The following is a 17282-nucleotide window of genomic DNA, read 5'->3' as shown; positions in this document are numbered from 1 at the left end:
CTTCTAAGAAAGACAGAGTCAAGGAAGCTGAAACTATCACAGGTAATTTATTTTTTGTAGATAGGATTTGGATTGGCTCTTTCATACTTACGGCTTCTGCAACTCCCAGAGGGAAAAGTTTCAGCATTTTTAGCAAAAATACATTTTAAAAAAAGAAAACTGGGAAAATGCAACTTGATTGCATCCGTTTAGCAGGACAGTTTGATGAGCCAGTTGTTTAGTGCATCACAAGTATAAATGCTTTTTGAGGGATTGGTTGTGAGCACTGTAGTATGGGATATAGCAACAGCATAGTGGAAGAAATTAGGATTATATTAAACTGAGTTTTAAATAACAAATTTTATACTTTCCAGAAATGTGAAATAATTCTCTACCAAAGAAACAAAACCCAAATCAAAACAACACCAAAAAACCAAACCCCCAAAATTGTGTGATCGACCTATTGCTGGTGTACAGGTCAGCCAGTTAGGATGTAATATTACAGATCTAGATACAACAAAATGCTTAAGCTCTACAACCCTTAAGGAAACACTGAGCACCTTTTGATTCCTACATGTAGCGGCGTGCAAGGATAAAGTAACATGTATACTAATGACACTCTTATGAACCTTAAAAAGCAGATCAACTCTGTCTTGAAGGCTGTGACAAGGAGAAGAAAGGGAATGAATGCTGCTCTGTTATGGATTTCACACCCTCAGTCCAAACTGGGAATGGTGTGTTGTAGCCCCTGCAGCTAAATGTGCACTCGCTGATGCAATGACCAAATGATGTACTAATGATGTACTTTGCCCAGTGGTATATTTCACTGGAAGATGGAAATGGTTGGTGCAAAAATACTTGAAGAATTAAGTTTTGTTGACTTAATTACAATTTTCAATATTTCTGGGGCATCCAGTGTAGCTTCCCTCTGTAAGATACATAATGGCTTTAGTGTATCATGGATTAGATTATACCAGGATAAGGTATGTCTCACTGGCATGCTAGTTTGTTTCAGAAACATGTGATTTATGGCCGGATACAGGTAAGAAATACAGTCTGATAAGAAATAGAGATTTCTTTGTAATAGAATATTTACAGGGTCCAGGGGTGAGGCATGCAAGGAAGATGAGATGTGAATCAATTTGAAGATTTTATCTGGAATGCTGAATGGAGTCACTTTGATTTAGAAAGATATATGGTCTTTTTATCTACATCTTCAGCACATGAAAGTTATGGCACGGACTTCAAGGCATGGCTACCCTCATCAACTGGAAATGGCAGAGATAAAATCTGGTTAACTTGAAATATGATTATGAAAGTTTGATTAAACTAGGGAAGTAGACACAGCCCAGCAGAAGAACATTTCTCTTAGCAGGTCTTGGCTCACAGATTGACACACTTTTGGCCATGTGTGGTACACCAAACTTCAGCTGCAGTTAAAGGTTAGAATTCCCAAAAATCAGGCAACTGAGCAGTGACATGTGGACTCTGGTGATATCCATGCTGGCCCTTCTGATGCATTTCTGGTGCAGGCACATTATCCTGTTTGAGACCAAGCAGAATAAAGCTAATGCCTGCACTGCTAGGCCCTCTGTAGCAGTTGGGGCCATGATTAACAACTTAGCAGAAGTGTATTGTAGAACCTGTTCATATCTCTCCTTTACTCACTGCTGACCCAACCTACTAGACTAATTATTTCAGAGAGGATAAGAAATTTCAGAAGCTGGATTTAAGAGGGAAAATAAAAATAAATCCAGGCAACAGCAGAGATGTGTGAGCACAGCAAGTGTCAGCTGCCTGGTAAGGAAAACACGAGCTGCTGGAGGTAAGCCCTATGGCTACTGCCAAAAGAAAGGATTAAATAAAACCCTGCGGTCTTTGAAGATGAGTTCTAGGAGTTTAGTTATTAATTTTATGAAGTCTTTTAACCACACAAAAGAATCAGTTAAAGGCCAGACATATAAAGATGTGGGAGTAAACATCCTCTCCTCAGATGATCAGGAAGTTCTGCACGTCATTTAAATCATCCGTGACTTACTTGCATTCTCTTGCATGTTCTCACTAAACACATATTGATCTCTGTACACTGATAAAAATCTCTGCTTATCATTTGTGTCAGTACTTCCATGAGCTGTTAGAAGCAGTTTTGAGTATAATTCATCATCTGCAAGTAACTGTCATTTTCTAATATTTAGTCATTATTAGTGATATTAACTAGGAACAACATTAACACTCAAATGCTCAGAACTCAAAAAATCCTCTCTTTGGCACACAACAGATTACAAAACAGATTTGAATTTGTTTAGATTTTTGCCACTACATCTCAGCAAATAAAAGAGGAGGCTCCAAAGAAGCCAGAAAATAAAGCTAAATTACTAAACTATATCAGCTGAAGGTAATTAGTAAGGAGTGCTAAGAAAAACACTGAGGTCTAAGTCCCCTCTGTCACAGACACAAAGACACACAATTATACATTACAGGTTGTGCTGAATGCTCACAAACTCCTGTTCTAAAGTCAGGTGCCTGTACTTTCCTTACAGAGATCAGGGTATTGGTCATTTCATCACACGAGAAAATGATTCACACCATCCTCAGCAGCTGACAGGCTTCTCAGATGAGCCAACAAATTCTTCCCAGCTGTTCTACTTTGAATCAAATACTTAAATATTCTTTGGAGCAGAAAATAGAATTCATGTTCTCCTTTCTCACAAAATTACTAAATTTTAGACTACTTCTTATCACGCTTTTCCCCTCTCTAGCCCAAGGACTAATTGCTTTATACAAGCTTCAACAGCCTGTGTTAGGGACAAAGATCAACTGCCAAATAGCTGCATTTTGACAGCATAATCTCCCTGAAGATAAGAAATGAAATTTCAAATTCCTTCAGGAAAAGAAAGGGTCAGAACTGATCAACCAAATCTTCCTGAGAATTACAAGAGTAAAATGCCTACTTTGTGAATTCCAGTAAGGCACAGGTAAAGACTGAGGTCACACAACTCTGCAATTTAAGGTAATACTTCTGTGTATGCATGTAAAAATTTAGAGGGAGAATTGAAATTAAGAGAGCAAGATGTTTGGGGGTGTTCCAGATGTAGTCTGACAGAACCTTGTGCTTTACAATACCATTTCTACACCTCAACATGTGTGTCTTCATACTGGGATGCAGGTTAATTCTTCTAAAATACGTGAATGATAAAGTCTATGTATGGTATAGTGCACATTGTTTAAGGATAGACAAAGTAAATAGGTTATAAACTATGATTCTACAATAAACAGAAAAAAATACCACAAACAAAGAGCAAATTGAAACATTTAAATTAAGGTAAGATACTTACCAAGGAGAGAAGCTCCACAGGTTCCTCCATTCTGGCAGTAGTTGTAGCAGTGGTTAGTTTCACACCTTTCACCAGAATAACTTGGCCAGCAGTGACATCGAGGATCCCCCTTCTCATTTATAATGCACTTCCCTCCATTTTCACAGGTTAATTTACAGGTATCATCTGCAGCAAGAGCACACAGAGATGCTCTCAACAATCCCATTTCATGTAACTGGCAGAACAGAACCTGTTTACATCTTAAATGGAGCTACAGACTTCTTTCAAGGTGGGGGGGGGGGAGCTTGAAGAGAACTTTTTAAAATGGAGAAAGTAAACTATCACTTCTGTTTCCACAGTTCTTGGAAAAGAGACACTTAGGGACTGTAAGCCCTTGCTGAGAGGCTGCAGGGCTGTGAGGTTGTCCCTCACCAAGCTGGGGGCCTGCACCCAGCCCTGAAGCTTCATCCAAATGAGAAGAAGGCCAACGGGAAAACTGACCTACTCAGAATATGAGTTAGTAATGACAGTATGGGTTCTTGCTTGAAACTATCATTCTTGGATAAAGGAATAAAAAAGAAAAAAAGAATGTTGGTTTCACCTGGGGACCTCAGAAAACTTCCCAGTCATTTTGTGGTGACCTCAGCCTTTCCCAAGTTGATTTTTTATCTTTCTTCCACTGTCTCTATTAACTACCACCCTTCTTAACTAAAACCTATCCAAAATATTTAAAAGGATATTATTCAGCCTCCAAATCCTCCTCAAATATTGGTATTTGCATACTAACTTGTTACTCCTAAATGGTATTTTCGGATTTATTCCTACTCTTGCCTGCACAGTCTGTAAAGCCACTGAGCAGAGACCCTGCCTGCTGCTCTGCATTCACCAGGTGCTCACAGCAGCAGAGCCACTGTTGTGGTGGGGAGGTATGAGGTGACACAAATTCTGATTAGGCCAGATTCAATCCTTCCATACAGCTGTTCTGCAATGAGAGTTGTGCCTCTCTCAGAAACACCTTGAAAAATAAACCTCTATTTATTTCACTGAACAAGATATAAAATCACTTGGTGACACCGACAAGAAATGAGTTACAGACTAGCATGCATACAATGCTCAAACACCCAAATAATTGTAATCCTAAAGAAACAGACAAGCAAGTTTCCAGCCCAAGACATGTTTTCATCAATAAGACCCTTCATTCCTCACATAGCAAAACAAATCCTGTGAAGCCAGACTGCTGTCTAACTAATCCAGCATTTCAACCTACATGGCTTTTAACAAGAGGGACACCAGAAACACTGAGAACTCTTCAGTAGTATATCACCAGCTGCAGATGTTTTGCTGAATTAATCTGTTTTAGTTAAATTCCTAATGAAAGAGTCAAGGTTCCCATTTGTCCAGCTGAGTTCTAACACTGACTGACACAGGCAATCCTTTGGGTTTTTTTGCAGTGGTTTTTGTTTGGTTTTTTTTCATGTTTGAAGAAACACATTGCATTGTAAGTGACAGATTCAGGAACCTTGGATGTCCTCTAGCTGAATAGTTCTTGGTCTCTGCTAAGTTCTGTCATGTTAATGCTTAAGCAGCAGGATTGTCTTTGGATGCCCCCAAGTCTCTCTTTCCGACCCACAACATTCCTCTGGCAGGATCTGGCTGCCTCTGGTCACAGCCAGTGCTGAGATGGTGCAGACTTGTAACCTGGGAACAATCCTATTGAAACAAAACTTCTGGGAATTGATCATCATCCACGCAATGGAACTTCTCTTGAATTAAGCTGAAACCAGGCAACAAATCTAAAAGTTACTGTGGGGGACTGACTGGCACATCCTTAATTCGGCTGTTTTACAATAAAATATGAAATACCATGAGTTTATTTTTTTGTTATCCACCCTGGATATATACATCTGCTGTAACAAAGCTGCTTTGTATTTGGGAGTTTGAAGATGCCTCAGTGTTTTATTTGTTTGGGTGGTTCATTAAATCCTTTGATGTTCCATGAACCCTTCGTCAGTTACTCATTATAGAAGTTGTTTCAATGGATAATGTAGCATATCTTATTGGAGAGAAGGTCTATTTTTGTTTTGCTTACCTTATCTGTTTTACTTATCATTAGTCATGAGTTTATAGTGCAGAACTTGGTAAAAATTGAATAAATAATACTGAAGTACAGACAAGTGCTCATTTTTATGAACCTCCCTGCTAGCACATTAAAAACATGTTATATATCTCTTCTAGAGCAATTCTGCAGAATTGTGATATAAAATTTGAAAAAAAATATGGAAATTAGGACAGACTGTGAATTAAAGATAAAAAGATAGCATCAAATGGCACATTCAGGACTATAAAACATGATCTACAAACTTAAAAGTTACTCTAACCACACCAAGAAGTATATGGCTTTATATTTTTAAGAAAAAGCATCCTGAGCCAAAAATTGCCCACAGTAACAATTTTCTAATCCAATTGGCTTGCAAAGACTAGGACATTCATGTCTTATAATTTTAAAATGCAATATATGGTGCAATTTTATGCAATGGTCAACTGAAAAGGTTCCTGAAAAAACAGAAAAGTTTGTAATCTTTTGTTATCATCATAGGATTATTAAGATTTGCTACTGATCTTGTTCTCTACGAAACATTCTAAATTCAAGAGTTTCAACAAAAATCTAACAGGAAACCAAGAAAAGTTACTACAACACTTTTGGACTTTAAATAAGTTAAGAAACAGGATTGAATGATATAATGGATAAGCCAGTTTTTAAAATACCATGTTTGGCTTTAACAATGTAGGGGTTTCAATGCTGCTGTTTTGTTGCCTGAAAGTAAATACAAGAATCAAATTACTCTCACTGATTCACATCAGCTGAGTACAAAAGGGGATCAGATGCCTTTGTGTGGGAGACAGGAGCAGAACGGTCCCATAGGAGAAGACAGGAAGAAAAAGAATACTGGATAGAGACAGAAGAATTGTTATAAAAAGCTGAATACTCTTCATTTGAATTACTGAATAAAGACCTCTGAAAGAAAAGCTGGAACAGCTCTTGTAACTAACCACTATTGGAGCAAATTTAAAAAATATTTAAATAAATAAATAAATCAGAGAAGTTTCTGGACTCAATTCCATACTGGTCTGAGCTTGCTGGAACTCAGACTAAAAGACCTCCCAGCTGCTCGCTTCACTTCTGAAAAGACAGAAGTAAATAATTTCACTTGATACAGTACTCCCAGTCTAGCTACTGGATCAACATGAAAGAAAGGAAAAAGCTACATGTAATATAATTCTATATATTGTCTCCTAGCCTGGCTATTTAGTCTTCTCCTGCCTTGCTTTGCATAATTCAATCTTAATATATTTTTAATAAAGAATCAAATAACTGATTTGTAGTTTTTCTTTCTGATATGACTGGCACAAATGTTTATGGACTTACAGCTTATTTGCTCCATCTTTGACTCTTTCCTTTAACTGAAAGTAAAAGGAAAATCTTACTCGGAACACTGATAAAGCAGAAAAACTAAACTCTGTGAACTCTACTGGCATTTCTTCCTTAACTTGTTCAATTTTTTCATGTTCCATCCCTTTCCCCCAATCACACACACATCTTCTATTGGCATTTCTATAACAACCTTTTTCTTTCTTTAGAAAAATGCATCTTACTTTTTCCTTTTTCCCCTTCCAAATACCTACCAATTTCCAGAAAAGCAGTTAAATGCAGAGATGATGCTAAGGAGCACAAAGTTAATGAACTATATTGTTTGGGATATCAACAGTTTCCCTCCCCACAGTGGAAAATATTCATCTCATAGGGCAGAAACATATTTATTCTTTCCTATCCTTGGGACAAGGGTGTAGCTCATCCTTCACTGAGCTGAATGTACCTATTAAAGACAGGGTGTGGAGTTCTAATCTTACAGTGAGGTTGTATAAATTTTCCTGCCCCTCCTGATGAAATTCTTACTATCTGCCAGTCTTCCATTTGCTGAAATGTATCAGAACAAGTTGTAATCCCCAAATTGTCTGAATGCTGTCAGACAGCCCCTTCTCCTTGTTTTGTCTCCACACTTTTTTTTTCTTTCAAAAATCTGTTTGCTTTACAATTTTAAATGGAAGAGAAGGGCTAAGAAAAGGATGCACAGTGAGGAAAAAACCCACCCTGACACCTGCTGTATTGTAACCCATTTTCTTCTGTTCTGGAAAATACCAGTTCCAAGAGTAATCCGTTTGTAAATACAGAAGATTTTGATGTAAACAAAGATTTTTCTCAAATTTGAAGCAGCTTTCTGTATTTGACTCTGGATCTACTTGTTAGCTAAAAAACCTGAAAGCAGGACAGAAATCAAGAGAGCATGGATTGAGCTGTCATAGCTTTTGCTAGTACAGCTCCCTGAGGCAGACTTTGTGGGTGAAAAAAGAAGGTATATAGGAAATAACCTCTGCATCCCCAGCCAAAGCTCCTGGTCTGCCTGCAATCTCTCTGTGCAGTGGGCAAGTCCCCAGAGAGATGTGCTGAAGGAAACACCATGATAAATTAAATGTTTCATCTCTGTTCAGAAGCAACTTCAGATCTGAGTCTTCATAATTTTTCTCAGGCTTTTCATCCAGCCAAAAGAGCTTAAATATTCCCTTCTTAAAATGAAAGGGATAAACATGCAGCTCCAGCATACTAAACTCTTGGAAATGTTCATTACTCTTGCTCTTTCACTGTCTTCTTCCAGTGCAAGTCTCTGCATTTTCATCCTCTTGATATTTTTTTAGCTTCATTGTGCTACAGACAATTAGACACAAGAAACCTAATGAATGAAAATCCAGTGGTCTCTTTTAGGACAGTGAAGTGGTACACTACCTGTTTGAAAGTGAAAGGGTAGCTTCAAAAATGGGGAAGTCAGGCCTGCTAAAGGCAATAAATGAACCACAAAAGAACTCTGCTCTGTCAATCATAATCATCTAGGGAGAAACGAGATGGAAGCTTGTCAGAGAATACATGGGAACTCACTTCCATTTTATTCTAAAAACATTCTGAATGACACAATGCTCATATGTTGTAATAGTTCCAGCTTGGAAAAGCCAAATCAACCTCAAAAGTGGTTTCTTGTCAGTTGTGTGAGATGCTGGTGAGACAGCTGTCTGATGCAGTTTGGAGTCATGGAATTGGGGAATTGTCAGAGTTGAAAGGCACCTCTAGACATCTTTCAGTCCAACTACCCCAGCTAAAGCAGGATCCCCCAGGGCACATTACTCAGGACTGCATCCAGGGGGGGTTGGAATCTCTCCAGAGAAGGGGACTCCACAACCTCCCCGGGCAGCCTGTCCCAGGGCTCTGTCACCCTCACTGTAAATAAGGTTTTCCTCATATGTCAATGGAACTTCCCATGTTCCAGCTCGTGCCTGTTGCCCCTCGTCCTGTCACTGGAAACTACTGAGAAGAGTCTGGCTCCATCCTCCCTGCACCCACCCTTTAGATACCTACAGTCAATCTTACAGAAAACCACTGAGGATTCAATATTTAGAATCCTCACATAGGACTTGTGAAGAAAAATAAACTCAATGGATCAAGCCACTTTTTCTCTGATACTCGTGTCTCAAAATCTTCTGGGTTTCTTTCTTTTAGAGGCAAACCAGAAGGCCACCAAAATCAACAGGAATATTTCAACTGACTTTGAATCAGGATTTCACTGAAGACCAACAACAACAACAAAAGAGGACTATGTAAGACTATATAACTATGCCATATATGCTGTGAGACAATGAAGACAATATAATTCTGTATTTAAACAAATTAAATATATGCAGTTTGCAATGTATCATATACATTTTTTAGCTCTTCATCAGAAAAGGAAAGGAAGAGAGAGGACACTTTTTCCCCTGTACTGAATCATTTCCTAAAGGAAAAGGAACTGGTTTAGAACTTGACTTCTAATAAGAGAAGACATTTACTGATACACTACATAACGTTTTTTGTTTTCAGACCATTAGTGACCTATCAATGGCAAGTGGCTGGTCAGCCAGCCATTAATTATAAACCTGTATTAATTCTAGATGCTGATCCTGAGGTCAACTCTCATCTTCCCAGGAATCTCTGCGGATCCGTGGCAGCCTAAGTGGAGTGTCAGCATTAGACAGACATATAATATCCACTTCATACTTTTCTGTAAAAAGCCAAAATAATGCAAAAGCATATACGTGTTCATGAGCTGTGATACCGAGACATGTTTCAACTCATACTTATAATTATTATATAATTATTATAATCTGTGATTATAATCTGTGAGACTAAAAAAACCTGCAATCTACTCTTACATAAATAACATACCAGAAAAAGTGTACAAAAAAGCCTATGCTGGACATTACTTGAAATATAATTGCAAGCAGAAACCTGAGAAACACTTATTCAACAGCCCTTTAAAAAGGCACAACTGACACTGCAGTTTGTGAAGATACTAAAAATTATCAATACATTAAAAATGCTTCTCTAGGCATTTACTGTCTCTCTATAAAAATTTACAACCAGCAGTGAAATAATTTAAAAGCCTCTTCAGATCTTTCCCTAATAAAAATACAATTTCCTGAAAACTCTACCATGGCACAAGTCTTTGCCCCACTAGTAAAACTGTAGAACTACTGAAATCATGATATCAAATTACTACTGGTCACCAGTGAAAAATGATATTCTTGTATTTATCCTTTCTTCAACACCTAAGTGGTAACTATGGGTCATCTGAAATAATTTTTAGGTGGTGCTGTATCAGCAGATCTTATAATTTTCTTGCTGATTTTCTGGCTCCTTATGACAACAAGTCAGAGATGGCCAGGCAGCAAGTGTCCACCTTGGATGAACAAAGAGCTGGCACCTGGAGGGGCAAGGAGGGGGGATGCACTCTGAAGACAATGGGTATTTAGACTGATTTGTCTGGAGAATTACAAACCTTGTAGAGTACACCAATCTTTTCTATTACATCTCGTTCAGTCACATCACTTCTCCCCCAACGGTGGAAATTGATGTAAACCAGCTGTAAACTACTTTATAGTTGTATTACTACTATATAAATACACACTGAGAGGTATTCCACCAAGGGGGTACAGTAATAAAGCTTTCATTTACTGTGTTTCTGCTAGAGATGGTGTAGCATGCACAAAAGCTGGTGCTGTAAATGCATTGCACACAATGTGCTCCTACATAAGCAAAAAATATGAATGGGTTTGTTATCTAGAATGATTTTCTAGTATTGTTTACTCTCTAAATTATTATTTAGTTTCCTGATACAGAAAGAGAAATGCTGCTAGACAGAGTAGCTTTATTAATACCTTCTCATAAAACACTAAATCACAGATGTATTAACTCAATATTTAAAGACTAGAGAGTATAAACAGGTGAGATTTTCTCCACAGAATGATGACATTTCAGTTAAATTAATTGAATTGCTAAATTGAGCCTTTTAAGTACTGGGGATCTCACAAAAATACATATCACACATCTGAGCCTGGAATTAAACATTAGAAAAATATCCTAGTACATTCTGACTTTTCATACACAAAGAACTTTATTTTTTCTGGAATCTTTTAAAATTCAAGCTGGCTAAGAATTCATTCCAGCTGTCAGACTACTCTAGGTTTTGCCTCAACTAGAATGGGAATAGTTTTAGAGTACTTCCTAATTTTCTTGTTTGGAAAAAGATACATTTTTTTTCTCCCCCTGAAATATAACGAGAACTCGGTAGCTCTTTTACCATGTAAGTTTGGTTTCCTGTGTCTTGATATTAGTCATTATTAAATGTTACTGAAAGATACAATTTTAGATAAAAATAATTCAGATTTTTTTCTTTTCACCTGTTACTTCAATGTCATTATTATTTGCTATGCTGCTCTTACTGACTTTTGCTTATTGCTTCAGTCTAAGCAGAGGTGTTTCTTGATGGTCTTTTTTGTCTCCTGAATGGCTAAGGTTTAATTTTAAATCCAAAATGCTCCAGAGCTTTTAAAACTTTGTTTTAAAACTTCTTTTGGTCAATATATATACACATTTAAATATCACCTTGTTCAGGTAAAAGTGCATTTTTCATTTTGATGACTATAAGCAGCTTCTTTGAATCAGAGATTTTGATTCTTCGTATTTATTTTCCATTTCAGAGAAGTAATATGTATGTTAAAGAACATCACTAAACTCTTGACTCTCAGACAGCCTAGTCTTTTGCAATGACAAAACCCAACCATGTCTGCATTCACTGTTTCTTATGCAGTTTTCAATACCTACCTAAGAGGCTCTGATCAATGCACGTCCCATTCACCAACGATTTTCCTTCTGGACAAGCACATGTTGCACCAGAAGGGTTAAGTAAGCAAATGAACTCACATGTCAGGTCCAAGCATGGATTAGGCACTGTTGAAAAAGAGAAAATATTATTTTCATTTTTTTTTTTTTAAATTTTTTTTTTTAGAAAGGCACTGAGTTAGAGCTAGGGGGGGGTGGAAATCAGATACAAATTTGGATACACTTCCAGCTTTCACAATACCGACAGCCTGTCAGTGAACACACTCACTCAAGTAGCAATGCAGGACAAACACCAAGACAGAATTTATTCCAGTAACAAAAAAATAGATTTGTAAAAAACCTCCAATGCCTGTGGCTGGAGGCATTTGTATTCAGCTCTCTTCTAATGTTTTTATATCTCATTTACAGTTTGGGTACACAAGGCAAACATTTGTCCAATGTCCTTTCAAAGGAGAGAAAAAGCAACAGAAAATCTAAATTAAACTTATATAAGGAAATATTACTAAATCTATTTTGAGTTTGTACAATCAGGCTCTGGTTTATATTTGTACAACTTGGTTACATTCTTTTCCCCTCTGTGGTGAATTTGCCCAGTGTTGAGTTTAAAGTACTTATGCTTACTCACAGTCCATTTGTTTGTAGCGGTGAAAAATCAAGGCACTTTTTGCTTTATCAACATCCACATTTAGATATTCTACAAGGCTCCTGCCAAATTTGTGTACTCTGAATGCACCATTTTTAGGACCTGCTCCATATATGTAATCCTCAAAAATGTCAATCCTATGTGGATGCAGTAAACCTTAAATAAAAATGGATAATAAATACAAATATACATTCATATTCAAATCATCAACAATAATGTTTTAATAATAACTTCAGTTGCTTTATTGCAATTGCCACCTCAAGATATTATTATTCAGACAACTTGTTTTGTACCCACAAAGACTGCCTTTTTAAAAAAGAATCTTCTTAGGAGGAACTCTTCCCATACTACAAGCAACTCCAATCTCTAGCTTTGTATTAGCTTTCCACACAATTCAGGCTCAGAAACTGGATGAGTACTGAAGAGCAGGGAAATCCCACCATAACAATTAGCTAATTAGAACATCCTTAGCTGCAGCACTTTAAGTAGAAGTATGCAACAAGAAAGAAACATTATCTTGCTGTACAAAAAATATTCTGACAATCCTATTTACTTAAAAAATGGTTTTATATTTCACTTTTATTTATCCAGTTTCTTTCTACTGTTTTTCACTCTACGAACAATTGCTACTCAATATTTTAGCTCAATAGAAATAGGTATAAATTAAAATTTATTATTTTATCCTTGCTTAATTAAATGGCTCAAAGTTTTTCGTCTCAAGATCATTTAAATTTGGTTCTATTCAACTTGGATTGTGGGAGGTGTTTCCTGGAATCTTCCAGGAGCCCCTGGTGAATTCCAGATCTTTGGTTAAAACAGTCAGTAGCACCAAATGTAGTATCAGCCTGATTAAACTCCACTACCAACTGCCACTAAACAACTCCCCCTAAAAGCCTGTTTTCAAATTTATTTTTTCTTTAATATTTCCTCTCTTTTCCACTCAAATTCCATGTATTGTTACATGTCATCAAATTTTTTAAAAAGCCAACACTCATTTCTTAAAAAAAATAAAGTTTGTTTAACCACAATCTCTTTTCCTATGAAAGAATCTCTCCTCATTCACATTCCCTTAGCAGAATTCTGCGATTACATACTGACCTGAAAGCCAAATCCATTATTTTTCCCAGGACCAATTTAGGTCTATAAACTATACAATTCCTGTGCCATGGAACAGCTCTAATTTCTGACTAGTGAAGGTCCTCCTGTTACTATGAAGGTCCAAGTGAGGCCAAGCACAAATACTAATCACAATGTGATTTGATGATACCTAATAAACTAATAATTAGATAACAAACGTGGAGATTTGCACACATCACTGCATCTTTGTTTCCCTAAAGTAACTTTATCAGATTATCTGAAAGCTAAAAATATCTTCAATTCTCTTAAATATTTGTTTAGATAGCATCTAAAGTATTGCCTAAGAAATTAATATTACTTAACAATCCCTGCTTTTTGCTTAGTTTCTCGAAATAGTGAAACTTCAGCCAGATAAAATAGAAATCATCTTATAGCAAAGCTCTCCATACCTTGTTTAGTGCTCACAGACACAACTGAACCAGAACCATCAAAAAGAACACTGCCAATGACAGATAATTCAAAATCAGCCCAGAACAAACGTTGACTGAACTGATCGACCACAAGACCTGCAAAGAAAATCAAGTTCAATCACGGCTATAAAACCTGAAAAAAAAAAAAATACTATTTTTATGTAACACTACAATTTCATATTGTTCCTATTCTTTGAACACAAAATGTGGTGACAATGAAACAATCATGACTGGAAACCAAGGAGAATCAAATATAACACCTTCGGCTTAAACCTTCTCATTGACACAGCTGTGAGCTTTTTACTTTCTTTAACTTACTCTTCCAAGGTCAGTACCTTTTCAAACCCATTATCCTCAGCTGGTAGAGTTACATACCAGGTGGGAATTAAATACAGAATGTAATCCTGTAATTTGTTCTACCACCAAAAAATTAGATTTCTAAGCAGTAGCATCATTGTGACCAGGAGTTAAAAACAAGGCATTGAGATGTCAAGGAGCCTCCCTAACCTCTCCTGCTTCCACAAGAATATAATTGTGTTTTTCTTTGTTATCTCCAATATTTCACATGTAGTAACTGCTACAGAATTAAAAATCAGATTTTTTCAATTAAATTAGTGTCACAAGACTTAAACAGCAATACTGACAAATGTATATATTTGCATACAAATGAAAACAAAGCACAAGAGCAAGTGACTGGGAGCACAACTGAGAACAAAAGACGGAGCACCTTGTGACTACCCAGCCTCTAGGCCAGAACTAGTTAAATCAAGCATTCCATGTTTCATAGAGGGTGATTAAATGATTAATAAGCCATTGTGGGTCATGTCAAAGCTTCAGCCTGAAAAAGTATTTGAACCACAAAACAATTTCACTCTGAGCTTTTGAAGTTCTGATGTATTTTTTAATAAGAATTGGGAAAAGTCTTTTTCTTCCTATTTATGTAAGTAGGTAAGTCAGAAAAAAATACATCAAAAGAAGTTATACATAACAGCAAAAATTCTCCTCTTAAGGTCATAAATTAATCAGCTACAGATAGATGAGAGGAAATGTGGGAAGCCTGATGCATAGACCAGTAAAGTATTTTTACATTTGCAACTCTGTTGAAAAAACCTCTTTAAAAGAAACACTGGCATTTAGGCACTCAGCTAAAGAGGATCATTTGTGGTAAAAAATAATCACTGTGTGTCAGTTCTGTGTCATACATGGTACTTCTAAGGGGGAATATTTTAGAAGCAGTCCCCCATCTCCAGCTTTAAATTATGCTTTGCATTTTAAGAAAAAATATTTAAATATAAACAAATAACTTTCTTAATGTATCTTTCAAAGTATCAGAGATATCACAATGTAAAAAAAGTACTTATTTTTTGTTTATATATAGAGTATTCCTGTGATAGTCTTTTTTTTATGCAAATCCTGTGAAGTCAAGCCCAAATGCTCTCAAACCATCATTCTCTCTTACTTAAAATAGGGAAGGCATATTTAGTAATACATTTCAGAGCAGTGGAACACAGATGTTCAGTCAAATCTTAAACTTCATCTAAACAATAGTAGTAAAGTCTCATTTGGGAAGAAATATTAAAGGCTTGGACTCTTCCTTTGCTTTTCTTCTACAAAGACACAGATCTGAGTGAAATATCTGACCAAAATGAAAAGACTCCATAAATGCCCACTTTCCACTGTGAAGAAAATGTAGACAGGCCCAGAAGGATGCCACAAAAGTGGTTTCAGCCAGCAGGTCCAGGAAAATGTAATATTGTGGCTAGGCATTTGTGAAATTCCCTCTTCTCAAAGTATGCTCATTTTTGTAATTTTGCTAGTTTTCTTAATTTTCATTTTATTCATCCTTGTAAAAGGAGAGAGAGGTCCAGTGAAGTGTTTATATGAAACTTTGCTATATAAAGTATATCAAGGAAAAATTGATGAAGCAAAGCTCTTGCAGTACTGTTTCTGGTCAGGAATGAGTTAAATACTTGCATTTTCAGATGCAAGTGGGTTTGATCCCACTATTACCTACAAAATTCTATAATTTCACTCATCCAATACTGATGGTAAAAATAAATAAATAAATTAAAAAAAAAAAAAAAAAAAAAAAAAAGAGTTTAAGTGGCCTTCAGTGACTAAGGAAGTGTGACTGGCTCTGTAGGACATGTCCTTGGCAATCAAGCAGACCAACATTAAGAGACAAAACCCCACAATTCCAGCAGTTAGAACTAAATGCAGTGATTTCCATTTCTGATATGTTCCCAACATTTATATAAGAAGTTCAGCAAAGAACATGAAACAACTCTGATAAACATGAAATTCTCTTGTCTTTCAGTCTGAATATTCAGAGGCTTCTCACTGAATTTACTATTGACTATGTGCTTTTTAATATTACTTCTATTGTGCCCCTTATTTACCTAAGGAGCATAAGCTTCCTCTCCTCAAAGCTCACCTTATCACGTATGTGATTTCTTAAACTGCTGTATTTCAAGCTAATCACATCAATAAAGAAAGAGTGTTTCCTTTAAGAGATGAGTGTAATTTGCATGCACATCACACCATAAGCCCACCTCAGCATGGGACTGAACAATCTGCTAAAATATTATTACTTGTTGCTGTGATAGTGGCAGCTTCTGAGGTGCTTAGATATTCAGATAGCATCCTCTTGAAAGAAGCCTGTTTCAATAGATAACGTGTACCAGAGTTGGACAACCCTATTTGCAATGCAGTAATAACAAATTATCATTGTAAGCCTGGAGAAACATCAAATATTGCATGAGAAAATGGGTCATGAACAAATCATTTGTGGTTTCAAGACAGGATGCTGCTCTTTGAGAGAGATACATTTCGTTCTGGATTTAGCATTTCCTTTGTCATAAAAATTACTGTTATCCTGCCAATGGAGTCTTAATGGTAATTCACAAGATTTCAACATGTACTGTCAAGCTTCAAAATAGCTCTGTAAAATACTGAGATAATGGAGTTGTTGCTTCTTTGAATACTTAAACCTCGTTTTATACTATTTTTGCAGTGGATTCAGGAAAGTAACTAGACTAGGCTGTGAAATGTCATATGCACTCTTAAAAAATGTGCCTCCCTACTTACTGGTGTTTCTTTAATTGATTTTGCTTGTTCAGTGCTATTGAACAAATTACATTTTAACTGATTATATACAGTCCTTTGGTATTGCTTTGAAAAATCACATTAAACTTTGTTACAGAAGTTAGTCATACTAAGATGTATCATTTGAAAACAGAACTAAGAATTTTGATTAGCAACTGCATATGGATAACCAGAATACATATTTTTCAAAGGATGCATTTTTTTCTATGCAAGCTGAGAAACAGAAATTCAGCCAACAAATCTATGGGGATTTAGTAAGTGCCGTGTAATTAGGAAAAATGGGTAAACTGTATACCTGTAGGTCTTTGTAAATTCTTCTGAACCAATATCCTTCTCAGACTGCCATCCATAGATGACTCCTCTATGTGAGAGCGATCCCCAATAACTGTCCAGTACATCATCCTAAAATATTAAACATAAAAAATCAGCTG

The 17282-nt window shown here is 36.4% G+C and overlaps 1 protein-coding gene across 1 annotated transcript in view; it reads right to left on the bottom strand.

The window, feature by feature from the left end:
• LRP1B (LDL receptor related protein 1B) overlaps positions 1-17282 on the bottom strand; it is a 398334-nt gene that overhangs the window by 31218 nt on the left and 349834 nt on the right. The window contains exons 77-81 of the mRNA XM_051623744.1: positions 17147-17253; positions 13726-13842; positions 12182-12355; positions 11539-11664; positions 3315-3479 (exon numbers count right to left, since the gene is read on the bottom strand). Of these exons, the coding sequence (XP_051479704.1) occupies positions 3315-3479; positions 11539-11664; positions 12182-12355; positions 13726-13842; positions 17147-17253 (689 nt within the window). The remainder of the gene's footprint in view (positions 1-3314; positions 3480-11538; positions 11665-12181; positions 12356-13725; positions 13843-17146; positions 17254-17282) is intronic.

The sequence above is a fragment of the Apus apus genome, chromosome 6, assembly GCF_020740795.1.
Source record: "Apus apus isolate bApuApu2 chromosome 6, bApuApu2.pri.cur, whole genome shotgun sequence".
Classification (NCBI taxonomy): domain Eukaryota; kingdom Metazoa; phylum Chordata; class Aves; order Apodiformes; family Apodidae; genus Apus; species Apus apus.
The sequence above is the reverse complement of the archived record's forward strand: the minus strand, read 5'-3'. Positions and strand labels throughout refer to the sequence as shown.